This window comes from Pteropus alecto, unplaced genomic scaffold, assembly GCF_000325575.1.
Source record: "Pteropus alecto unplaced genomic scaffold, ASM32557v1 scaffold8, whole genome shotgun sequence".
Lineage (NCBI taxonomy): Eukaryota > Metazoa > Chordata > Mammalia > Chiroptera > Pteropodidae > Pteropus > Pteropus alecto.
In genome coordinates this window covers 963,909-991,263 of record NW_006494609.1, presented here as the reverse complement: position 1 = coordinate 991,263, position 27,355 = coordinate 963,909, and the positions used below count along the sequence as shown (strand labels likewise).

General features: G+C 38.3%; 1 protein-coding gene and 1 pseudogene across 5 annotated transcripts in view; one reads left to right on the top strand and one right to left on the bottom strand.

Moving 5' to 3' along the window:
- The window catches only part of RGS6 (regulator of G protein signaling 6), a 444,196-nt gene extending 416,847 nt beyond the window's left edge, over positions 1–27,349 (bottom strand). For 3 of the 5 annotated variants that reach the window (XM_015599615.2, XM_025042155.1, XM_025042156.1), the window contains exons 1-2: positions 27,059–27,349; positions 4,558–4,661 (exon numbers count right to left, since the gene is read on the bottom strand). In XM_015599615.2, coding sequence (XP_015455101.1) covers positions 4,558–4,641 — 84 coding nt within the window. In that variant the 5' untranslated portion in view covers positions 4,642–4,661; positions 27,059–27,349. Of the gene's footprint in view, positions 1–4,557; positions 4,662–26,691; positions 26,883–27,058 lie in introns of those variants that run through there. The other 2 variants (XR_001518095.1, XM_006925417.2) reach the window with 2 other exon arrangements.
- On the top strand, positions 9,625–9,743 carry LOC112473715 (annotated as a pseudogene).
- Positions 27,350–27,355: the final 6 nt, after the last annotated feature.

The window sequence follows — 27,355 nt, the reverse complement described above, 5'->3', positions numbered from 1 at the left end:
TCATGTTTTATTTATTAAGTTGAGGGTGAGTACACAGGGTTCATTTTATTATGCTTCTTTTCACCTTAGGTGAGCAATGAATAGATTGTTTTTGCTTAAGAAGTAATTCATAGTTGGGAAGAAAGGAGGGAAAGAACGAGGAAAGGAAGAAGACAAAATAAGTAGAACCAAGAAGGTGAAGTTGCCCATCCAGAGAACCAAAACGATAAGTGTGGGAGCTGGGACCAGATAGCCAGAGCTGTCAGCTCCCTGTCTGGCATCATCCATCACACTGTACCACCTTTTGACCCCAGCCTGGGTCACGTTAAGCTACAATTTTCTCTGTTCACCCCCTGGGTCACGTTCAGCTGCAATTTTCTCTGTTCACCTATCCTCTAATAGCCCAGAGTTCTACCAAATCAAATTACCAGTCTGGTTGGAAATTTGTCAAGAGACATCATTTATACCACTAGAGGACCAAACAAAATCAGAAAGCAACCAACTCTTACTCAAAAGAATTTCTAGTTATAAAAGAAAGTAAACATTTCAGGAAATCTTTACCCAGTAAACAAAAGCACCAGGAAGTAGAATGAAGCTTTAGCATTACAAATGTTCAAAGTTAACCCAAGCCATATCTCTGAGAATATGCACAAAAACCAAAGATCTGCTGCACAGTATTTTCATTTATTTTAATTCACCAATGTCTGTTGAGCCCCAACAATGTGGTAATAATTGTTTGTGGTTGACAACATGGTTGTTAAAGAACACCAATGGGACCGGCCAGGCTCCCTGGACATAATGATGGCTTCAGTGAGAAACTGCTGAGCAACTTGAAGAAAGTTCCTCCTCCTCTCCATACTTTCATTTTCTCACCTGTGAAATAAGTGTATAGACTAGAAAACCTCTAAGACGAAGCTGGTCGAATCCTCTAATTCTAACTCTATGACAAGAGCCTGGTTCTTCTATATCTCGAGAGATCTACAAATAATTATGAAATCAAAAACCCATTTCAAAACGCCAACTCTCTCATTTCTTCACGATGCATACTCTACCGGGATATTGTAAAAGATACTAAATAAGTGCATTTCAAACTTACCTGAGCATCAGATTCTCCTGAGAACATTTTAAAACTCAGATTCCTGGGACCCAGCTGAGACCTATTAAATGCAAATATCTTTGAGGGGGTCCTCTTAGAATAAGCATGTTTTTATAAAGCACCCCTAAACAATCTGATGTACAGTCAGGTTCAAATATCATCACTACATTAGGCAACTCAATGACCCAGGATCTTTTGGATCCAAGAATGTAAAAACAGTTAACAGCTCTGGGCGACTTAATGCATAATTAAGCTTTTCTTTTAAATAGATTTTTAATGGGCCCAATACATTTTTCATACACACCTCCAATCCCAAATGTGAATATGAAAGATGAAAAACTAAATTAGAAAGTCTGTTCAAGTCAATAAATAAATCATGCCCTGGGAAAGTACAACTTCTCACAGTTAATGACATACAAAACAAAAAGAAATTGAAGAGTATTCTGAAATGTGTGAGCTTAGGAAATCCACCCATCATTACTCATATGTCAGGAGGTTACCATCTCAAATGGCATTTAAAAGTCACAACAACATTATGGACGTAATCACCCCACTTATTACTCGAAAGTTTACCCAAAAGCTCCATTTCTCTAGATTTGGCTCTTTAAATGTCAGCATCTGAATCAACACAACATAGTCCAAGCAAAAATTTCACACTGGAAATGTCTGACAAGAGAAAGAAACAACAAACAAGAGAAGGAAAACAAAAACGAAAGCACTATTTGCACAATTTTTTAAATGTAAATTTTTGTTGGTGATCTCTAAGAAAAGGTTTGGTTTTATAGCTAAAATCTTGACTAAATTGTCACACAAGAGTACTTCTATAGAAAATGTTGTGAATTGACCTTGGTTTCAAGATTTGCTCTTTAGCTACACCTTGAAGATAGTGTCCTGTAGTAGGTAAGTCTCGGCCATAGCCAGTGGCCAGTCTACAGCACTTAGAGTAGAGAACTAGGTGGATACTCCGTGTTTCAAACACATCGTGACTTGTTAGCCAAAAGAACTAGGTTTTAATGATTCTAGGTGCTGGAGCCATACTAGGCAATAAGTATGCCACTTTTTTTTTTTTTTTTCTGAACGGATCCAATATCCCTTTTGAGCAATTAATAAAGCAAATTAGATGAACACAAATTTGTCATGAGGAAGCAAGATATATTTTCAGTATAGAAACCAAATGACTAGTGATCATTTCTCTAAAGAACTATAGCAATTGACAACTTTGTTTCTAAATTTAACCAAAAAGAAAAAAAAAAAAGTCTCTTGCTACTGCCTAAAAAGTAAAAATTCAAGTTCCCACAAATCTATAGGAAGTTTTCTCTTCAACATAACACCAAACATTCTAGTGGAAAGCTGTCTGGATTGCATGACCTTTACATTTCCTATTAACCTTTAATAATCCATTGATTTGCAATCTCTGAATAATATAAAAACATTTGTACTGTGTTCCTATGTCTTTAAAAAGCGACTCACTGTATGAACGTACTTCAGTCAACTTATTAACAGCATCAACATTTATACATTTTATAGTTTATTTCCTCTCCAAGTGTCACTGTCTCTAGAAGACCTGAAGATAAAAGAAAAAGAAGCATTCATTATGGACCACCTCCAGGCCAAGCAGGATGTAAGATGCCTTATGTACTTTACATAAATGAATCTGTACAATAAACCCATGAAGTACTATCCTTCTTCCCACCTTATTTTTCTTTTTATAAATGAAGAAACCAAGACTCACAGAAGTTAAATAACTGACTCAAGGTCATATCTCTAGGAAGTGGCAGAGTTGCAACTTTAACCTAGATCTGACTCCGAACCCCATGTCCTTACAAGCATGACAGAGTCTTTCAGCCTGGGGTGGGTTAAGAAAGCAATGATATATAAATGTCTGTCTATTATTCTGTATGCCTCACTAATTGGCTAGTCTCATTAATCTATTTTTCTTCACTAGAACTTAATAAGCATCTCTCTTGGAGATGGGTTATCTAAGCATTCTCTTGCAAAACAAAGGATTAGGGAAATTGATACTCAGAGCAGGAATCGTTTGAGTTCCATTCTTTACAAGGAAAAGAGAAAAATTCACCATACCGATTATCCAGGACTACCTAATTCAACATTGTCCGCATGATTAACATAGATCAAACACAGAGACTTCAAGAAAACACAGAACCCAGCAGACAGCTCAAATATTTAGTGAAATGAACATTAACTCATTTTCCTTATTAATATATAATACAGTTAAGTTAATTTTTACAAACATGCAAACATTAAAAAGGTGTTTAATAAGAAGCAGTTATTTCATCAAATTCAATGTGTGCACAAATAAAACTACGTGCCACATTTCCTTCCTTAAAATGTATTCTTCTTCCAAATGTCCATATTTGAATAAATACCATCAACGTCTTTCTATAACCCAAGGTCAAAAACCCAGTCATTTTTTTATTCTCTATTCACTTCCTAATTCCATATTCATTCAGTTTCGAAGTCATTTTTAATTTAGACTCTTTAATCCCTCTGCTCAGTCCTGCTCAGTTCTGAAGGGCATGTCCCATGCTAGATTAGCGTTCTCCTTACCTTTCTCACAGATACAGGAATACCCCCCACTAGTCTCCAATCCACTCTGATAACAATGCATTTGGCACACTAGGGCAAGACTCATAATCCCAAAGAGTCGTTGATTTTACACCTCCTGGCAGAAAACTTTTCCAGGATTAAACTGCCTGTGATTCCACATTCTCAATTCTGGCTCCATCCAGCCTCTCTTTCCAAAACTTTACCTCCACTTATTTCTACTAATTCATCCTATGCCCAAGCGAACAGGTTCTGATTGCTGTTCACTTTCTCCAGCTCTTTGCCTCTGCAGAACACATCTCACCCCCTGGGATGTTCTCTTTCTGCATAAGCAATCCTACCCATCCTTTAAAACTGAGTTCAAAGACCACTCCTGACCTCTGACCTCTGAAACTGGAGGCAATTGCCCCTCCTCTGAGATTATATAACACTCAACTTGCACTTCTCTTTTGGAAATTAACACTCAGACTCTGTTACAGTTATTTAGGTATATCTAATGTCTCATACCAACTGTAAACATCTATGTTAGATGTTTACAGTACCTCTGTATCTCCCACAGCGTCTAGAGTAGATCTTGCAGGTACCATGGGTTCGAAGAACATTGGATTAATAAATGTTACACTAAGGGCTTTATACCAAAGGAGAGTATGTCTCTACTATATTCCTTATGCCATCTTTGGGTTTAAAGAAAACTAAATCACATAGTATTTTTCAAGTATGCAATAGCAAGTAGGACAAAATCTAACTCTCGAATTTTAGAACTGGAGAACTAGAGCACATGAGAAGAATATGATAGGCATTTATCCATCAAGGCAGTTTAGACAGAAAGCATCTGTTGAGCTGTCAACCATCGATAAACTCTCCACAGAACACAAACGCACAGAGGCAGCACTGTGGCATCTAACCAGACACCTTACTTTGCGGTAGACTATCATGTTTGGAGAACTCTCCTCTGGGTCAGCAATCCCCACTGCTCTTTGATCCCCGGATCCCTGAGCCATCCTGGACGTCTTCACTCACACTGTAAAAATAAAGAACAGGCCATTAAGATGTGAAAGAATTACATAAAGAAAGCTTTGCAATGCAAAGTACTAAGTCTCTTTTGGCAGGCGGCATGAAAACAAAACGTGATGTAATGTTTTATTTTTCCTTATTAATTTAGGCAGTATTAAAAAAAAAAGTTAGATGATAGTGGTCTTATTATCCACCTATATCCTTCTAATCCCACAGCATGTTATTTTCAGCCCAGAATCATGCACCCCAGGGGTAATCATATGCCAGTATTAAATAATGTCCTGAAGACAAATGAAGCCACTCATTTTGATGTTGATTTTGTTACCCAAACTCATTTTTTGATTAAGTTTATTCATTAAAATACAAATATCTTACCAGGAAAATGCAAATCAAAACCACAAGGAGATCCCACTTCATACTCGCTAGGAAGGTTATAATAATAAAAACAAAAGTCAAATAACAAGCATTGAAAACGATGTGGGGAAATTGGAATTCTTGGACATCATTGGTAGGAAATGGTAACCAGTTTGGTGGTTCCCCAAAAAGTTAAACATAGAATTACCATAAAAGCTGGCAATGAAAACAGGTTTTCAAATACTTGAACATGAATGTTCATAGCAGCACTATTCACAATTGCCAAAGTATGGAATTAACTCAATATCCATCAACTGATAAACAAAATATGTTCTATCCCTATAATGGAATATAATTCAGCCATAAAAAGCAACAAAGTACTGATATATGCTACAACATAGATACTTGAAAATACTATGCTAAATGAAAGAAGCTAGACAGAATATGTCACTGCAATGGACCAAATGTTTATGTCCCCTCAAAATTCATAATCCTAGCCCCTAATATAATGGTATTAGGTGGTAGAACCTTTGGGAAGTGGTTAGGGCCCTTGTAAAAGAGATCTCAGAGAGCTCCCTTCCGAGATGTGAGGATACAGTGAGAAAAAAGCCACCCATGAGCCTGGAAGCAGACCCTCACCCGACCACACGCCTTGATCTTGATTTTCCAGACTCCAGAATTGTCAGAAATAAATTTCTGTTGTTTACAAGCTATCTAGCCTATGGTATTCTATCATAGCAGCCTGAACGGACTAAGACAGTCACATATTGTATGATTCCACTGACACGAAATATCTAGAATAGGGAAACCTACAGACACAGAAAGCTGATTGGTAGTTACCAGCAGCTGGGGAGAGGAGAGCTTGGGGTGACTGCTTAATGGATATGGGATCTCCTCTGGGGGTGATAAAAACATTTTTCAACTAGCTAGAGGTGTTGGTTGCAGAACACTTTGAGTGTACTTAAATGCCTCTAAAATGTATGCTTTGAAGTGGTCAATTTTATGAGCGCTGTTATGAACAGAGGAGCGACACTACGACATGATGATGAAAGAGAGGCCGTTACAATTTAAAATGAAAACTCATGCATTTATGAATTTCACCTCAGTTAAGAAAAGTGAATATTTTTAATTTGATCTTTCAGAAAATCTAAAAAGATAACAGTGAGACAATATCAGCATATGGAATCTTTTAGTAAAGTAGAAAGTTCAATTCTTGGTATGACACTATATTTGCTGGGTGACCTCTAGCAAGTTAAACAACTTGTCGGGGTCCCTTTGTTCATTTTCTTTTCAAATATACATGTGGAACACCTACTATGTACCCAGAACCACACCAAAGAATCTTTCAGTACATTGCTCTCATCAGTAAAAAGTGAATTCCACTAAGTACTCACAGCTAAGGGTCAAATAAACTGAGTGTAAAAGCGCCATATAAAGCCATAAAAGTCCTGTACAAATGCTACCACTAATCTAAGAGCCTGCCTGGATTATTTGCACAAAATTCAGAGGCATTTCATCAAAGAAACTTTTATAAATACCATACTTGACAGAAAAGGCTATTATAATTTAAAATAAAAACTCAGGAAACATTTTATTATAAGTTGGTACCAAAGGTCATTCCACAAAAACAAATTTGGGCAGAAAATGGGGAAGAGACAAGAATTTTTAATTTGTGCTAAGACTTCAATTGCCCCAAATATCCCATTTGAATAATGTCATTTACTTTCTTCATTATTTATGAATTAGGATGCATTTTAAAAGATACAGCACACAAAGAGAAAGAGAGTGTCATTCTACTATCTCTACACACTGCTATATCAGTATTTCTATGAATATAGTACTACATGGAAACATTGATCATTATTCTAATCAGTGGTTTTTAAAGTTAAATGAACAACACGGTTTTACTTTTAAACAACTACTTATTTGTCTACTCTCTTGCCTTAATACAGTATATGACAGCATGAAAAACAAAATTGGAGTCCATATATGTATGTTCATTTATCTACGAACACAGCCACTTGATGTCCCATTGCTTTATTTTTAAATGAACATTCTCACTTTGATGAGCATATTATCTTTCATCTAAAAAACTGTGTTATAACTTCAAGGTTGGAAATGACCTAGAAACAATCGTGTCGGCCCTCCCTTCACCTTTCCCTGTCCCCCAGCCCGAATAGAAACACTTCTGTTTATTAAAACAGGCCGATGTCCCAGGATCTGGATTTTCGACTGCCAAGGGAGTACAGATAGCTTCCAGTTAGGAATTTTAGTGAGCCTAGTATAACTAGTAGAAAAGTCTATTTCTGGTTCCTCCATCAACTCATTTGAAACTCAAACAAGTCATTTACCTTTTCTGTGCCTAGAATCATTTATAAAATAGTGATATAACCACTTTCTAGTCCATATGTCAACAGATGTTAGAATTGGATGTGAAACCAATGTAGGTAAGGATGTTCTAATTAAATTCATTGTCTATAACACTGGGGTCCATGAAATTAAAGGAATAGATTTTCAGTCATTACAATATAGTATAAAATATTTATTCTTAAATGATTTACAACAGAAATAGGAATATTTTAAATTTAGTAGTAGAGAAAAACAAAACCTTCATGTTATTTATATACATATTACAGGTATATATATATAGTAAATAATTCAGGGACTTTGATTTTAATATTTGAAGAATATAAAAAATGTTTTCTGAAAACACACAACTACATTTCGATTAAAAGAAAAATTGTTAATAATATTCCTTTCCTATAATGGCTTACAGCTAACGAAAAAGGAAAAAAGGAAAACTGAAAATGTGTTAAGACCATGCATTTCATAATTTCCAAGAACAGACAAGACAGCTTAGTGGTTACAAACTGGCCTCTGTCATCAGACAGACCTGTGTCTGAATCCAGGCTCCACCACTTACTAGTTGTGTGATCTGGAACAAGTTACTTCGCCTCTCTGTGCCTTTGTTCTCTTATATATAACAAACCACAGTCCAAGCATCGTAGAAAGCCTTCTGAACTGGGAGGCCTGGGTCCCCCGCCCGACCTGTAACTAACTACTGTTGGAACCAGGTCACACCACAGCTTCTCTGCACCCCAACTAGACACGAATATAAAACCCAGCGTCTTTAGTATTCCCTCCAGCTCTGATCTAGAATTCAGAACTTCAAATTTCTAACTTTCCTTGAAAGACTCATCAGTGTTCCATGACACCTCTCTTCCATAATTACTGCCTGTATCCTAGGCCAACTCCTCTATTCATGATAGTGCTCATGCTGAACTCCTCCAAGAAACACAAAACTGTTAGGGTTAAGCGTTCCTTCCCAGACTTAGTGTCCCTTCCCACCAAACAATTCCTGTAATACCACTACCCACCACTAGGTGCCATAGGACTCAACATTTCTTCTTGGAGCAAACACATTAAGCATCCACCCGCAAAGCTCCATGGTAGGCCCTGGAGATACAAAGATAAATCAGACACAGATGCCCTCATTAAAGTGTTCAGAGTCCAAGAGGGGTGACAGACATGTCCACGAAAGCAGGATACTATAATGGGTAGGTGTTCAGTTATGTTAACACAGAGCAGGAGGAAGTGGCAACTGAGATCAGAGCAGGATGAACAGGAGTCTGGGGGAGGTAGGAAAGGCCATTCAAGCCTAGATGACAACACAGGCATGACCATTGGAAGCCCCAGAAGTGTAGGCACTCAAGGAAAAATGAAAACATGAAGATGATCTGATCTCAAGGAGATTAGTGGGAGAACAGCCAACGTGGAGAGTGAAATAACAGATTCACACCTATTTGGATTCCTAGGACTTCGTTTACTTGTTTATCAGGGGTGTTCTCAACTAGAAACCCAGTTCTGCCTAGGCAGAGCCTTTGTCAGTGAGGTTTACCCTCTAAACATGTCACCCCAGAACAGGTCCTGGCACCTAGTAGGTACTCAAATATATTTTAATGATTGACAGAACTGATAAGATTCCATCTAAATGCAGGATACCCTTTCTGGAACATTCATCTAGTTAACAAGTCATTAAAACTGCCCAAGAAAGAAGACTCTTTATCAACAAAGACCTATGTATGGAAACACACATAAAATTTTTCCCCAGAGTTTAATGATATGGACCAGCCCTCAACTCAGGAATCCACTTTTGTAATCCATAAGTAATTTAGGTAAGAAGGAATTTGTGGGAGGGTGGGAAATATAGTGAGGAGAGACCCTATGAATAACAACAATTGAGCATCTATGACTCAAATTCTGGTTAGTAAATCTTTTGAAAGTTGGGACTTCAATTTACTCCAAACTTACACTGCATTTGTAGCTTGTAGTTATGACAAATGCTAGCTATCTTCCTTTGTAAATGCCAACCACTCCGGAGCAGCAAAGCCTAGGGTCCAGGAGATAACCATGCTGAGCTGAATAGGTAGGAAAGACCAAATATGTGGAAAAGGAAGGGGCTTCGACATTAAATTTAGAGTCATTTCTCAGCTCTGGCCACACTAAGGCTGCCATGTGGCCTCTGGCAATTGTCTCTCCAACCCTACATTTCCAGCTCTTCGCCTGGAAGATGAGAACCCCCTACTTTGCAGAGTTGCTTTTGAAAAGTAAATAAAATCTATGGCCATGCTACCCTGAACAAGCTCGATCCCGTCTGATCTCGGAAGCTAAGCAGGGTCGGGCCTGGTTAGTACTTGGATGGGAGACCACCTAGGAAGATTGGGTGTTGTAGGTATTAAAAAAAAAAGAAAGGGAATAAAATAAGTCATACAAATTCCCTAGCATGGAATAAATGTAGCAACTAACCAGCATGCTTGTTCTCAGCTAGATTCACTGGAGAAGCTCCTCCCCAACCCTCAGGTATTCTGACTTGCTGCATCTAAGGATGGAACTGTCAGCCCTTTACCAACTCTTCAGGTGACCCTGATGACCTCACTAAGAGATGGGCCACTACAGTTACACTACAATGCCACTAACACATCATCACATGCAGCTAAAAGCCATAAGACATCGTGCCTGCCACTCAGCTCCCAGACCTCAAAACCCTACTCAGGGAAATCTCTTGTAGGATTAGCAATCAAATGCTGACTATAATATAGTCTAAATATTTATGTTGCCAAATAAGAATTTCTGTTGATGTTATTTCCTCTCCACTATATTATATCAAACTTACATTGTTTGCCTTAGTCCATAAAACCCAATGGATTTTTCTGACATCGGTAATGTTAAGCACTTCAGAAAAAAATTTACAAGATGTGTGCTAACTCAGTAGTATAAGCTTGTTTATACAGTTCTAATCTGACTGAGTGGGCAGGAACCTCAAGGGGGAAGAAGGAAGAAAACAGCTATAAAGAACAAATAACCCTTTCTGTTATAGCACAGTCTGCCAACTTGACATTTCCTATATACTCAAGGTTCAGAAGTTCAATGACAGATCGTGTGTCTGTTTCAGGTAATATAGAGAAGACCTTAAAGCAAGATGACAGAGCTCAACCTCCAAAGGACAGTTTTGGTGGCAATGACAGGCACTCAGTATTTTACTGGGATATTATTGCTTGATCATTTCAAGACCTCAGTTAGAATTCAATGGTTCCCAAAAGCTGATCCAAGGACCTGAACCAGACTAGCAACCTCAGTATCACGTGGGGGAAATTCTAAAGATACATGTTCCTGGTTCCCATGCTCCAGAAATTCTAATCCAGTTGGCCTAAGGTGATCCCTAGAGATTTATAATTTAAATATTCCCCAGGTGATCTGGAAACACATGCAAGTTTGAGAACCATTGACCTAGATACCATGGAGCCGGCTTCCTCTTCACCTGATCCCCCTATCTCTTCCCATGTTGCCTACTGTCGGGCAGCCACGCTTTGGTGGAACTCCTTTATTTTCCCTTGTATTTAGGCAAAAAAACTCACTGTAAGGATAAAGCAAGGATCATGAGGTCAAATAACTGGCTCAGCAATGCAACTTAAGTGCTGTGTGACCCTGAGCAACTTATCACATGCTTATTTAGCCTCTCTGAGACTTGGTTTCCTCATCTAGGAAATGGAACGAGCACTAATCCGCCTGTTTTGGTGGTTCTCAGCCTGGCCTTCTTGTCAGAATCACTTGGGCAGTGCTGCACAGCAACTGTAACAAGTGGATTTATTATTATTACTCTACAGATGAGAAGACTGAGGCTCTAGAATATAAGTAACTTGCCCAAAGTAACACAGCTCGTCAGCCGAGAAATGAAAACTCAAACTCAGAGCAGACGCCAATGCCCACAGACTTTCCAATGTGTCAGTATTGGTCTGGAGTGAAATTACCTATATAAAGTATTTAAAACAAAATTGTGTGAATATACAAAATTTAAGTATATACCTAAATATTAAATATTTAGCACCTATATATTATATATAAACTTAGTAGCAGGTACTACTGGTACGTAGTAAAACTGGTACACAGTAGGTCTTCGAGTACTTTGTAGTCCCTTCCTTCTACTTCCTAGTGCATCAGTGAAGTTGACTTCCCCATATCAATCCTATCTTAAGACATATAAATACAGTCCTATCTGGGTTGCTACAGCTGCCTGACAGCCTAAACAAACTAATCTTCTAAAGCTGCTTATAAAGAAAAATATTTTTGCATTCCCTATATTGAACAATAATCCTAAAACTTAAGCTGGGAGGGAGAAGCAGAAAGTTCTTCACAAAACAGGAAGTCTTTAGCCATGTGATGTGCCACATAGTCCTGTTAATACAATCGCTGCTCAAAGTTCAGGTTCATGTAGGCATCTCTTACCACACTGCTCTGGACACCCCTAGACCCTGCCAATGCCCCACTGACTCTTCTTGACTTTTGAACTCTTCCTTGTAAACAGTACTCCCACTATGTCCTTCTACCTCCTCTCTGAACTTTGACTTTCTGTGACCTTGATGGAAACCTGGCTTACCCCAAGGGCATCCCCTCCCCCACAGCTCCCTGTCCTCAGCCCATATATATCTCAAGATCAGGAAGTAAGATAAGCATGCTCCTGGCTGTTCATTGCTGCTTCAAATTACTTCCCTCGTCTTCCTACCCAAATCCCTGATCTCGTGACATTCAAGCCATCTAGCTATGCCACTTTCTACCCATTCTCACTGCTACGTCTCACCTCCTTTCTGCTTATGCCCTTTCATTTCCTGAAGACTCCAGTTCCAGTTCTCAGAGGTTTTCTCCATCCCTTAGCTAATCTCAGTGACTTTAATGTCAGAATCAAAGACCTATCAAAAAAAAGGTTGATTTGTTCTTCCTTCTATTTCCTCACCTGAACCCTTTTCCGCCTTCCCTCTTCCCCGGCCACCGTCTCACATGGCCACATGCTGAACCTCATCATCACCAGTGCCTGCATCATCGTAAAGCCTCTATTTTCTCCACCTTTCCTCTTTGCAGTTCATTTACTCTACATTCACTGCAAATATTCCTCAAACTTATTTAGACATTCAATCTATTTCAACCTAAATTTTTTTAGATTTTCTTCTCTCACTGCATCCATCATTATAATCACTCAATCACTACCTTTCAAATATCCTCATCTCCCTCACTTCCCCTTTTCTGTGTTATATTTCTGTGTTATATAGCAAAACTGCAACATTGACAGAACCTGAATATCCACCATACAATATCCATACAGGATCCAAATATCCAAGTTCACATCCAAGCAAGTGAACACTTTGGGGTAGGGGTGAGGTTGAAAGGAAATCACGCAACCAGGCTGACTAGCTGCATTGTAAATTCATGGGCATGAACTTTAAATGAGTTAGTCAACACTGCCCACCAAGTCTAAAGTGTTTTCCTACCAAGTTTGATTTTTCCCTTTCTGAATTGGCTATCTCATATTTCCTCCTTGTTCAGATTTTACACACAGTCTCAGCTGATGGGCTCACTTAGAACTTCATTGAAGAAATGGAAGCCAGGAAAAGGCAAGCCTCTCATCTTGGGACACCCGCACCTAAACCACTGTGTTCTTGGCCTTCCCTCTGACTGCAATAGAGAAAGTGTTGCTGCATTTACTAAAGAAAAGTTGCTCCATTTTCGCTCTTAATTGGAAGGTTATAGAACATTTCTCCTCACTTACACCCTACCACCACGCTAACAGGTCTCTAGTATAATAACAGTGAATTACAGTAAAAAGACCTCCAAAATCCAAACTCTCTGAGGAGTACTTAGGGAAACCTAGCCAAGAGAGAAAACTAAAATGGGGGAATTTGAAGCTTCGGCAAACATTAAGAATCTCCCAACTCCTAGCCAAATTAAATACAACTTCACACTAGAGGCCTAGTTACCTTGGCTCCTGACATATGTGTGGCTTTCAACAAAAAATTACAAGGCATACTAAGAGGCAAGAAAAAAACACAGTCTGAAGAGACAACCAGTCATCAGAACCAATCTCAGATATGACACAGATGTTGAAATTATCAGCAAAGAAATTCAAAATGATGATGATTAAATAAGTAATGGGTTCTAATGGAAAAAGTAGATAGTAATGAAAACAGAGAGACGGAAACTCTTTTCTAAAAAATGTCTTAAAAGGGAAAATGCTAAAAGTCAAAAACACTATGACGAATTAAGGATGCCTTTGACAGGCTCAGTGATAGACTCAAAATAGCCAGGGAAGAAATCAATAAACTTAAATGAAAGTCAAGAGAAATTTCCCAAACTGAAAGAGAGAGAAAAATAATTTTTTTAAAAAATGGAACAGGACATCCAAGAATTATGGTACAATGTCAAAAGATGTAACATAAGTGTCATTGAAATACCTCGAGAAGAAGTAAGAGAAAAGGGATTAGAAGTATTTGAAGGATTAATAACTGAGAGCTTTCCAAAGTTAAAGACATACACCAAACCACAGCCCCAGGAGGACCAGAAAACACCAAATGGGGTTTAAAAAAAAAAAAAAACCACTACACCTAGGCATCTCACACTCAGACTACGGAAAATCAAAGACAAAGAGAAGATCTTGAAAGAAACCAGAGGGAAAAATCTTTCCTATAGACTAACAGGATAACAATTACAGAGGGCTTCTCATCAGAAACCACGCAAGCAGTAGGGTGGTGTGAAATACTTAAGATGCTGAAAGAAACCACCTGCCTACAATTCTATGTCTAGTGAAATTATCCTTCAAAAGTGAAGGAAAAATAAATACTTTCTCAGACAAACAAAAACTGAGCAAGTTCACTAGCAAACTCGCACTGCAAGAAATGCTCAAAGAAGTTCTTCAGGCACAAGAATATTACATAGATCAGAAACTTGAGTTTATAAGTAGAGCAAGTATCAGGGAAGAAATAAGTAAAAAGAAAATAAAATCTTTTATTTTCTTATTCTTAATTGACCTAAGAGAAAGAAATAAGACTCCTTTGAACAATGTTCTTGGGACAGAAAGAGACAATTTTTTAAAGACTAGTATATCAATGTCTACATTGATATACATAGAGTTCTGGAATAGCCCTTAACCATCAACGAGTTCAAAAGTCTGGCAAACTAGGGCCTGTGGAACAAATCTAACCTGCTACCTGTTTTTGTATGGTCTGTGAGCTAAGAATAGTTTTTACATTTTTGGATGGCTGAAAAGGGTTAAAAGAAGAATATTTTATAACACATGAAAATTGTGTAAACATCAAATTTCTATGTCCATAAATAAAATCTTATAAGTAAACACCCATTTTGTTTACTTATCGTCTATGACTGCTTTTATGTTACAACAGCAGAGTTGTGTAGTTGTAAAAGAGACCAAAAGAGACCATGTGCCAAAGTTCAAAATATTTACTATTTGGTCCTGTACGTTAAAAAATGCTGTCTTCCCTAAACAAGCCCAATTACTTAATTTTTCAGAGGATGAAACTAGAGAGATCAAGTTATATTCTAATGTCATCTCGCTATTTGGTAATAGAGCCAACAGTAGAATTTGGGTCTTGAGATCCTAAATGCTTCTCCTCTCACATGAAAGTATTTATATTTTACAAGTATAGGTTCTAAGGTTATAGTATCTAATACTACTAATATTATTGACCTTAGGGACAGCAGAAATAACATATTATTCTCTTATTCCCATGAAAGATTGTATGACTGCTAGATCAGAAGGAGTGACAGAGAAGCTTTGCCAATTTTTAAACACAAGAAGGGGATGACTAAGAGATAAGGAGGATGACATGCTCCCCAGGGGCCCAAGAAGAAAAGCATTCCTACTGGCTTTTTAAAAAAAGAATGTTAGTTTTATTCCGTTCATTGTTTTCTTTCTTCATCTTTTTAAGAACAGGTAAAATCAGGAGCTTTTTACCCTACGATTAGGCATTTAAATATCGAGTGCACCTCTCCTATGACTCCATAATGCACACACTTAGAGCAGCAATAGTAAGCTTTTCCTCTTCTGGGGGTAGCAAGATTTAACAAAACAAAGATTTATTCACAAAGCTCATCAGGCAGAAGCAATATAGGTCAAAGGAATAACAATTGAATAGGTTTCTGAAGGTTTGTTTGTTACAGTTTTACTCATATCATGTAGCTGGAAGACCAACATAGTACAATTAGAATGTATCACTTCCTACAATGAGGATCTACATTAAACAGAACAACCCTCGAAAACAACCAGAAAAGCTGGATAAAGCGTTTTTTAAAAAGAGAGTTCCCAAGACAATGAGAACGCATGGGACCAGATCCAAGAGAAATGGGAAAAAAGGTGGTGAGTCAAACATTCCATGTGACTATTGCTTTAAGCGTTTGTTCAAAATCAACATCTATTCACAAAAATGCTCTTAGCAAATTTTGAATGTAAGAGAAATTGTTTAAACTGATAAAGGATATTTATAAAATGCAGCAACCATAATATTTAATAGTTGCACTTAGAAAACTTTCCCACTGAGATTAAAAATGAGACAAGGATGCCTACTATGACCACTTATAGTCACCATTATATTAGAAGTCTTAGTCAATACGAAAGGCAGGTAAAAGAAATAAAAGGCACAATGATTACAAAGGAAAAAATAAAAACTGTTTTGCTGGTAATTTTATTGTTTGCTGGAAAATCCATAATAATTTACACAGAACTATTAGAATTAATGAGTGAATTTAGCAAAATCACTGGATACAAGGTCAATATATAAAAATCAATAGCATATACTCACAATGAACAACCATAAAATGTTTATAAAAGATATAATTCATATTATAAAATAACTTTAAATACTAGGAATATATGTAAAGAAAAATGTGCAATACCTTTACAACATATACAAAACACTAACAGAAATGAAAGATCTAAATAAATGAAAGGGTATACCATCTTAATGAATTAAAATAGTCAACATTCTAAAGATATTAATTTACTCCCAATTTGGGCTAGAGATTTAATGCAGTCTCAACCAAAATTCCATCAAAAGATGATTTTAAAATTTTTATAGTAATGCAAATGTCTAATAATAACAAAACTATTCTTAAATAAGAACATAGCTGGAGGACATACACTACTGGATATTAAGACGTTATTAAGGTATATTAAAGACAGTAGGGTATCAGTATCACAGGTAAATTGAACAATGAAAACGGCTAGAAAGCAGAGAGAGACCCAAATATAAATGATCACCTGATTTATAACAAAGGTGATATTTCAAAGCAATGAAAAAGAAGAGATTTTTTAACAAATAGTGTTGAGTTAACTGTACATACCTATGAAAAACAAAATAAATATAGATCTTCTTATGCAGTAGATAAAAATCTATCTCAGGTGGATTTTTTACCTACAGATAACAGGCAAAACAAGAGGGCTTCTGAAAATTGAAAGAACAGCTTTATGACCTTAGGATGGCAAAAATATCTTAAGCAGGCACAGAAAAAAAAAAACCATAAAGGAAGGGATTAATAAATTGAGTTACATATAGAGTAAGGTCTTCTATTCACCAAGAGAGTAAAAAAACATGCCACAGGATAGGAAAATATATTTTAAATTCATATGACTGAAAATTATTATTTAAAAAAGAAAACCCTTACAAATCAATATTGTAATATTTAAAAATATTATTGAAAAACAAAAACTCCTACAAGTCAATAAAAAAAAAGATGGACAATCCAATTGAAAAATAGGCAATAAACTTAAATAGGAGCTACAAATGACTTAAGAAAAGTAACAAAAAACATATTAAAAAGGCACCCCATGTCCTAGCAATGCGGTCTCAGGTGTATACCAAACAGAAATGCATTAATATGTGTACCAAAAAACACATATAAAAAGTTTAGAGCAGCATTATTCATAGTAGCCCTAACCTGGAAATGTCCCAAATGCCTATCGACAGTAGATAAATTAACAGTTTGTGGAATATTACAAAATGGATTGCTGTACAGCAAAAAAATGAATAAACTACTGTTATGCATCATAACATGCATCTCTCAAACAATATTGTACATAAGAAAGAACAAAAGAGTATATACATACATGTATAATTCCATATATATTTCATATATTTTAAAAATGGGAACATACGTGATTGGAATCAGGTTATTGGTCACCACTGGGGTCAGGGGTAAGGTGGTTTCTGGGGGAATGGTAATATTCTATCTCTCGATCTGGGGAAGATAACATGGATGTATTTAGTTTTTGAAAATTTATTGAGAAATGATTCGTGGACTTTTCTATGAATATGACATACAATAGAATTGTATGCTTTAAAAAACAGTGCAAATATTCTGAAAGAAGGACATAGTATCACTAGCTCTCAGGGTGGCACTTGAGCCATATCAGGTAGAGCAATGCAAAACATGATATAATTGCAGGCATAGGGTTGTAAGAATGGTGGGGGAGCCAGAAGTTATCTGTCACCACTGTATACCCTCACCTCGATGCTTGTGCAGTAGGGATAGGCCGGGAACGATAATCATTGAACAGGGAACTAGTCTAGAAGTGAAATGAGATTAGAAATATACCATTGAAGGAATGACTCACATTATCCAAAAGCTTTATTTTGAATAATGAAAGTCTTCCTACTCTTACAAAATATCTCAGAACTCTCTAAGAGTGGTTGAATTACTTTGCATTGGTTCTTAATAACTTTCCACTGCCCAGCAAATAAAACCCAAAGTCCTTCAGCCAGTTTAGAGGACTGAAGTAGTTACTGTTTCTGGTTGCCCAGAATATATTTTTGCTATCCAATTTGCTGCTTCTGATAGGGAATTATGGGCCTGGGAACTGTCCTGGCCAGAATATGCTCTATCACTGGACACATTGACTGGATCAAGGTAGACATGTGACTCTATTCAGGACCAATCAAGGTCTTTCCTTGACACTGAGATAAGGATACTGGAAGAAAGAAGACCCTTTCCCTCTGAGGGACTGTGTCAAAAGGAGGTAAGGCTAAGAATAGTAATGACCATCTACTTTTTCTCTAGTGTCACAGAAGGGAAAGTCAAGACAATGAGATATAAAGTGAGAGTGCTGACAATATCACTTAAGTCCTTAGATCTAGACAGGCCTGAATTCTCAGGCATATGAGTCACATATATTCCTTTTTGCTTGAGTTGGTTTGAATTTTGCTTTAGCTTAGTTTTGTTTTTTGGTCCAATTCAGAGAGAGCCATGAATCACCATTATCTTCATCACCATCACACATGTGGCATTTCAGTCCCTAGTTTGATAGTCTTGTCTATCACTGTTCATCTTCATATAACCAACAACATAACCAATCTCAACCACAGGAAACTTCCCGCCACCAAGAATTCCCAATAAGCGAAGTTCAACTTAAACCAATCTACTTCCAAAAACACTTTTGATAGCCAACTGGTCATTCCTATTAAGGATAATTAGAAAATATGAGAAATTGGAGATTAGAAATAGGTTTTTGCCATGGGGGTGGGGTTGTAAGGCAGATGGCAGGCAAGGAAAGTAGTTTTTGAAGAGAAGTTTTTAAAAGCTAAAGGAGTTCCCCCCGCCCCTCAAAAATGAAAACCTGGAACTAACAACATATGCTTTGGCATGATGCTAAATATCCTATGCACTGGGGTGAGATATCTGAGAAATTCCTAATCACTCAGTCCAAGCAAGTTATATGAAGTTTACCCCAAGATTTATTCACTTTACCCTTGAGCCACAGGAAGATCCAGGCATCAGTGGTCAATCCTGCAGTCTGAAAGTCTAAAAGGCTGTGAACATCTGGACAGAGAGCCTGACAGTGGGGGAAATGCCCATTTGCATGGGAATTATGCACTGACTGTAATATAGCAAAATTACTGACAACATTTTAATTGAGGGGAGTGATCTCCTAGAAAACAGTAAGAAGTAACTAGGAATTCACTGTAGCACACCCTCTACTACCAACATAAAGTTGGTAAGTGCCACTCATAATCAACTTCGTTTTCTCTTTTTACTTTAGGTAAAGATAAATATTTATTAAACGGTTTTGCTTGCAACATTTTGCCTATCCCTATTTCCTATTTAAAATTCATCAATAGACTTCTGCCTGAAAGGATTTTAAGGACCTGACCCTCGGAGGGTCGGAGTGGGGGGAAGTGGGGAGGTGGGTGGGAATTGAAAATACTTTGCACACTTTATCACCTATATCCTTTTACTTACACTGAAATGCCTCAAGCACACTTTTGCCACCTCTGTCCAATGACCCCATCTCTGCAGGCCCCAAACCCATTGGTCCACCAGTGTCCATCCATTCAATCTCTTCAATGAAATCTCTCAGTGGGAAGTCACCGTTCCTCATTCCATTTACATGTGCTTGTCTTACCACATTCTGTTTCTCCATCTTCCACTCCACCACTCCCCCCTGCCCCCCAGAATGTTAAACTTCTTGAAAACAGCCATATCTGATCATTGTCATCTAGAAAAGGGTCTTTGGTAGTGGGACTTAGGACTGATGTGGACGTGCAGGGTGAGGAACAGGAAAGAACAGTGGAGACCTCACACCAACTAGGTGACTTAGGGTGGGAGCCCCCTCCTCGCCCCATCTCTAGACTACGAGTTGACTAAACCAGAGATTTCCAGAAACATTATTTCAGTAATGCCCTCAAAGCAATCACAATTTCTCAGCCATCTTCTGCACCTGCGGAGAATGCAGATCAATAGGGAGAAGCTACTTTGTCTAATGTCACATACCCCAGGCTATGGGTAGAAACCAGCAACCAAGCCCCTAAACTGCCATTCTAAGAGTTAAAGAGCCTTCTTCTAAAAGAAAAAAATCTAAAATATAATCAATAAATTTATTCTTTATGAATGCATCCTTTCTATTTTGACCAGCTGCTGAATCAGTCTTTGTTTTAGGATGTATGGTCAGCAAAATAATATAATGGCATCTTCCTGCTTGGTTTGGAATCTGAACACAGTAGCACTTACATAGCAGCTTAGGAGAAAAATACACTGGACATTTTTAAAAATTGTTGTCTATCTTACGGAGAGGTCACAGACAGAAAAACATCCAGTTAGCTCAAACGAGTGTTTGGTTTGGATTGGGCAGTGTTGATCTATACAACATTCTTCTAATTGAAATTAGTTGCTAATGATTAAAAATGAATGGCAACAAGAGGGCTTTCTGATCAGCACATACCCTTTGCTTTAACACAGTCCTCACTTGTCCCTAATGATTCCCAACCCTGGGATCTAGTGCCAGATGCCATGCATCATCACACACGAGTAGCTGTTTTGCTTTTAGAAAAATAGAAAGTGTTCTTTGGTATCCATATCTCTATCAAAATGGGTCAGAGGGCCCCATGTTTTAAGAAAAATGGGTTCTCACCCTGAAAGCAAACAATTGGTTTAACAACTAATTATCAATACCTCTCACCTGAAAAGCTTGCATTATTCCTCTCTTCACCTAGGAAATTTGTTTCCCAAAGCCTGTCTCTTTCAGATCTGATTATACAATATTCTCTCTCTGAACTAAACTGTACTTGTGTTTGTCATCTATTTGTTACCTAATCTGACATAAAATTCCACTCATTCTTTTCTTAAACTTTTACTTAACATCCTTTATTGTTAATTTCCTATTGATTTCATCAGGTCCAAGACAACTGAAATGATGATCTCAAGGGCAGAGTCTCTATCTATTCCCCACCTTGTAATACCTCAGAGAGACTTAGGACTTTGGAGTAAGAGCTGAGTTTAAATCTTGATATCTCTACTTAATAACTATCTGGGGAAGTGATTGAACCTCTTTTTCAGCTTTGATTTCTTTATTTGTAAAATGGGAGTAATACCATCTAATTCTTGTTAAAAGGCTTTGATCTACCAAAAGCTTTGCAAGTGCTGATTATTATTTGGTAAAATCAATTCACCGCTTTTAACCAATCTGTAGCTTTGTAGGTTGGCCAACTCTTTGTTTAGCAACCCAATTTTTTCCTCAGGCATTTACTATACATGTGGCTTTGTGCTGAAATAGGAAAAGTTATGGTTTAAAAAAAAAAAAAAACAGACCACAGCCCATTGAGTGAGACACACATTAATGTATAATTACAAAACAGGATGAATGCCTCACTATAGTATGAATCTGAGATAGATCTAGCCAGGCGAAATAAAAAAAAAACAATAAGAATGGGATTTATAACCATCTGCACCCACAATCATACCAGTCCATGCATCTGCACCACTTACTAGTCCATCCTGCCTCCCATTTTCACCCACCCACAACTGTCACTCTGAAAGTCATTAACTCAGTGAACATTTAGCAAACTCCTACTAGGTGCCAAGCACTATGAGAGATACAAAGGATACAGAGAAAAATAACACATGGCCTTGCTCCAGGTATGGGTCACAGTCTGGCACAAGAGATATCAACGTGGCAGCAGTCCTCTGGTTCACTTCTCTTCCTGCTGGTGATTAATGGACTTTAGGCTCAAGGAAACATATTCATCTTTGGCTACTGCAAAGGAAGGTCTTTCCTACCCTACCCTGTCCACTTAGCATCTGGGCCATTTGCTTTCTATACGTCCTCAAATCCAATGTTACAACGATGGAGCAGGATTCTCCCAGGGACTTAGGAGTCCCTCAAATGCTAGGCTGATAAAGGGCTCCAGAACAGAAAAAAAAAGAGGTGGGGGGGACCATTACCCTGAAATACCTTTTTCCTAACAGACTCCTGTTGGAGGAGGTCATTGGGAGGATGTGACCTCCAGGTAACCGATGAGCTGGGCCTGGGCAGTTGGAGGCTCCCTGCCCCCTCCCCGTCCTTGGAATGTATGTTCTGCCCAATTTCCACAGTGGGAGCCATTTTCAAAGACACAGCCTCGAGAGAATAAGGTGTTGTTGAGATCCTCTGGATAGTGTATGTGACTGAACCTCGTTAAGGCCTTTATATAGACTTTTAAGATTCTGGTGGGCGGGTGTAGAAATCTACTCACCTTATAGCTGGCCCAAGACAAGCCTTGTACACAAGTTCCCTTGCTTATTAAACCGGCAACCTTCCAATCTGGAGTGGTCTGCCTCCTTCTTTGGTCCCTTCTTGTCCTCTGTATATGGGGACCAGTTTCAGATTTCACCCAGGGAATTTCTGTTGCAAATCAACAACTCATTATCAATATCATTAGAAAACAGAAAGTGTGATGTGACAGGGTCCATCTCCAGTTCCTGTGCCTCCTCTGCCCAGTACGCTATTCAGGATCCTATTTTCTGCTTGATGCCACACATACTCAAGGGGTATACTTTTATTCCCATTTTACAGATGAGAAAATTGAGGTTCAGCATCACCATTGATGGTGTTTAAAATATGCCTTTTGTGCTACTTTAAGAGCCACCGATCACAGTTCTCTGTCTGGGCTCGGGGCTGGCCAGGTCTCAGTGAGTGCAACGCAGGAGCCTCAGGTACTTCTGAGGGGTGCCACCACTAGTTAACATTCACGCAGGGCACTGTCATCTCAGAAGGCTTTGTTTAATGCGCACTTACCTCTGGGCAAGAAAACAGCCTGTTAGGGTAAATACTTGTGAATAAGGGAACTCGAACATGCAAAAATTTAAAGACAGCTTTTCCTTTGATGGTTTTACCTAAGTATTTAGAAAAGCCAAGACAGCTGGTCTCCACCACAACTCAGTTGAGTAGCCTCGGTTACATGAGCATCGACTTTGCTCATATTCAAATATTTACACATTTTTAAAGTTTACATAAATAAAAATAGCTGTACCCTATGTTTCTAACACCTAAGTAAAAGGACTCATTTTCTAATCACAAAGTAGCCACACAAGGATGACCAGAAATGGGGTGTTTCAGCCGACTGGAACCTCCCAGCTGTCAAATGCACTCCCGCAACACCCTCTTCTCCTAGTTTCCTCAGTCATGAAATGGGGACCCATCTCATAAAATGGTCATGGTGCTCTAATGCACACTGTTCTGCCTTTTAGGGGTGTCTCTAGGGGTGGGGGGAGTCTGTACTACTACTTTTTAAAACTGCTGCTTTGGTAGTTTGGGTAATTAATAGTGAATTTCCTTTCTCTTATTGGAATGTGTATGTGGTAGAAAATGAATTGCCTCTTACAGGTCTCAGGGAGGCAACAGTGAAGCATTTGATAAGCTTCGTGGTTTGTAATATCTCAAGCAGGTACTCTGAGTTGTTACTTAATGTAACTCATTAGGTTTAATGTTCATTTTAACTGCCTACTTGTAGGCATTTTTGCTTTCCTTGCAATTTGAAGAACTCAGTCAGTCTCATGACTAATTATTACTCTTATTACAGACTTACTAGTTCCAAAGTCTGAGTAATTATCTCTTTTCTCTTAACTACTTTATAAAGCTTTTCCCCATATGGGGGGGAAAATGATATTGATTCAACCAATGCTTACTGAGCACCTACTGTCAGGTACATCACTGGCCATGGAACAGATGGATGCCAAGAACAGTGAAACAGTGTTTCTGCCCCCACAGAGCTTACTACATAGTTCTCAATGTGGTCCACAGACCAGCAGAGTCACCATTATCTGGGGACCAGTTAGAAATGTAAAATTCAGGCCCCATTCCAGACCAACTGTGTCAGAAACTCTGGAGGTGAGCCCCTCCCCAGCCATCTGTGTTTGAAAAAGCCCACTTCAAACAAAGATCGTCCTCATCAAATGTCAAAACAACAATGTTGTTAGCTTATTGAGCTAAATCAGAAAGTGTCATTTGTACTTTGAGGAAACAGAGACCCAAAGGCCACATGAGGGGTTGAAGGGATTAAAACCAGAACTCAGGTCTCTCATCCTACATTGCCAATGTTCTTTCTTGATGTTTTCATCCCTAAATCTTTTAGGGAGCCCCAAGTATTACCAACTCAAAATGCAAACCTTGGTTTTCAAAGAAAACAGAAAAACAGAGAAACTCGTTGAAAATAATGAGCACTAACAAAAATTAACAGCTGGTCTATCAAACCCATCTAGTAAACTAGCGGTCATTTCCCAAACCTTTAACACTTTTCAAAGTTCCGGTTACAAGACTGAAATTTGTGCAGGGGAGGAGGGGTAAAAATATAATGAATAATGTAATGGTAAGTCTGTAAGAATATAGAGTATGCAGAAATGTCAACAGTGGTTCACCTGTGAGAGAATCACAAATGATCTTTTTTTCTTTGTAGTTTTTTGAATTTTTCCCAATGGTTATATATTATTCCCATAATAATAATAATAACTGTTTTTTGAAATGTTACATCCATAGCACTCAACATGAAGGTTTATTTTGCAATTCTATTCCTCTTCATACAGCAGGACAGTATGTATGTGTAGTAATTATTTATATGCCATGTGTTACAATGAAGATGAAATTCGGTAAATACATTCCTTCCAGCTGGCGCTGAAAACGAAGAGGCTAAATGCTTTCCCAGGTTCAAAGCATTATGAATTAAGACAAGCTAAGTGTGAGGCTAAAGGAAAAATTAATCCCAGTACTGAAATCTCTGAGAGCATCCTTTTTGAAAAATGTTGATGTGACACATAGCTCCTGACTCATATCTCCCTAATGTTTAACCCCTGGCACAAAACAGAATGTTCAGCAGTTCCTGGCAAAGTCTTTGGAGTTCAGGGGATAAAATGCATGGGAGAATATCAGAAAAACAAGACATAGCATGATCCGACTTTCACAAAAAATTCTGTCTCTGTGGACAATAAGACTTCCAGAATTACTCGCAAATTTTATTGTCCTAAATATTCTTTTAGAGGGTAACTAAACTTATTGATTACAGCAGACTGTATGCAAATGTCAATTCAGATGTTTTACACCATCTGAAACCAATATAAAATTGTGTGTCAATTATACTTCAATTAAAAAAAGTTTTCTAAGAAATGTTGCTCATTTAAAAAAATATCTATGTTGGCTAGCTTATTCCGCAGATCATTCATAAATAAATAAATGTCTCATCTAAAAAGACATTTCTGCCACAAAGCACTGTTGTAATTTTTCACTTGATAAGAAAAATTTGTTGCTTGAAGAAAAACTAACAGTGTTTTACTGAAATTCTCAGCAATATAATATCAGTGAATGTTAGTTAAGGTTTCTTAAAGGAGACAGGGAAGTAAGTTAGGAACCAATGTAATGAATATGAAAACAGAAACACCAGTGGCTACCTACGTCACTAAAATACCTCACAATAGCTGACATTTCTAGAATTTACAAACACATTCAGGAAAGGAAAAGTTATTGGAGAGAGGAACATACATATATATATGTATGTGTGTGTATATATATATATCCCAATATGTATAGTATGTAAGGTTGCCATATTTACACAATTTAGCTTAACAGTAGTATCAGAGAACTCAGAAAGAATTTATCATCTTGTTTGTTCTGTTCAGCATGTAAGCTTTTGCTTACAAAGGTATATCTCCAAAGAGTCTCAAATTTCCCTCGGTCCTCAACTTTCACTGGGTAGTCTGATCTTTTGCAAAATTAATAAATTAATGAGAGAAATAAGAATAAATAACAAAGAACATACAACTCACAGAAAGTTTCTCACCAACTCCAAAGTGCCCACTCCATATAATTATCCATCTGCCTATAAAAATTGATCTATAAAAGCCCTTTTAACCTATTAAGCTAAACCTAACAGTTTCCTTTCTGTCTACCACTTTTTGACAAAACACACACAAACTTGTAGCTCAGCCTCTAACTCCATTCAGGCACTTACAAGCCCAGTTCTTATGCTGAATCCACGTCTCATCCCCCTCTGGGGAGAAAAGAGTCCTATGTCAGGCTTTTCCTAATACTGCTTATTTTGGCACTTTTACTTTGGGGTTGCTAAAAGGCATTAATTAGGAACTACCTGCAAATCTAGCTTCTAGGCTTTGATAAGTGCTGAGGGAACAATTCCATCCAACAATAAAACCCCAAATATCTTCAATTTGTAGCATGGAAATGCCTCTCCTCTCAACAAGAAAGAAATAATATTCCTTCCTATTCCATTAAATTTTTAAAAATAATATACGGTAGCTTTCATTCTGAACAAAATTACATTATCTGGGTCACTTTCCCCTGTCTCTCTGGGCCACTTTTTACGCAGCCTGACATGGCTTGTAAACACTATCTATTCGGGCAACCAGTTTAGTTGTCATAGAGCGAAAACCTCAGTTCTCTTTCCTGCCGCAGTTTCCCAAAACAGACCGCGCCACCCGCCCCTGCCCTCCACACCTCACCACTCATTTTCTCTTCCTCCAAACCTCAAATGGGCGAGCTAATTCAGAGAAAAAGTTAATGCATGTCTGCTTTTGAGGTAAAGCTGCCCTACCTGCGATCCCCAAATCACAGGAAGACTGGAAGTCTCTAAAAGCACGTACCCTCTGCACGCTCCTCCCAGTCGGTGAGCGCTTCACGCCCAGAAGCCCGGGAACATGATTTCTATGCAGACCTGCACCCATCCCACACAAGTCCACACGCCAGCTTGCATTATCACTTATGTAAGCTCGTGCCTCTACAGTCCCGAACTGCTCGCACACCACACCCCGACACCTGTCACGCATCTGAAACGGACCAGCATCCACACCCAGGAGATGAAATGACATCAACACATATAAATTGAAGGGTGGGAGCATACCGTTTTAAAACATCTTTTCCCCCATTTATTTCGTGCCCATTTTTGTCACAACTACAATTACCTTAGCAACCAAAGAATTGTCTTGATTCCCCCTCCGGCTTCGGAATTTGTCCTAAAGCCAAGCTTGCGCCAGGGTCATGGTAAAGCTAGAGGAGCCCAGGCAGTCTCTTGGGGGCGAAGGGGACGTCTGGGTCAATCTCCGCGCTGCTTTCCAATGTCTCGCCTCGTCTTTTCGAGCGTCCGCGGTGGCGAGCGCGGGGGCTCAAAGAGCGAAGAGCGAAGCCCGGGGCCGACGAGGAGGCGCGGCAGGTCGCATGGTGCCAGCGCGCGGGGCGCTAGGCTATTTCCAGCGCGCTCA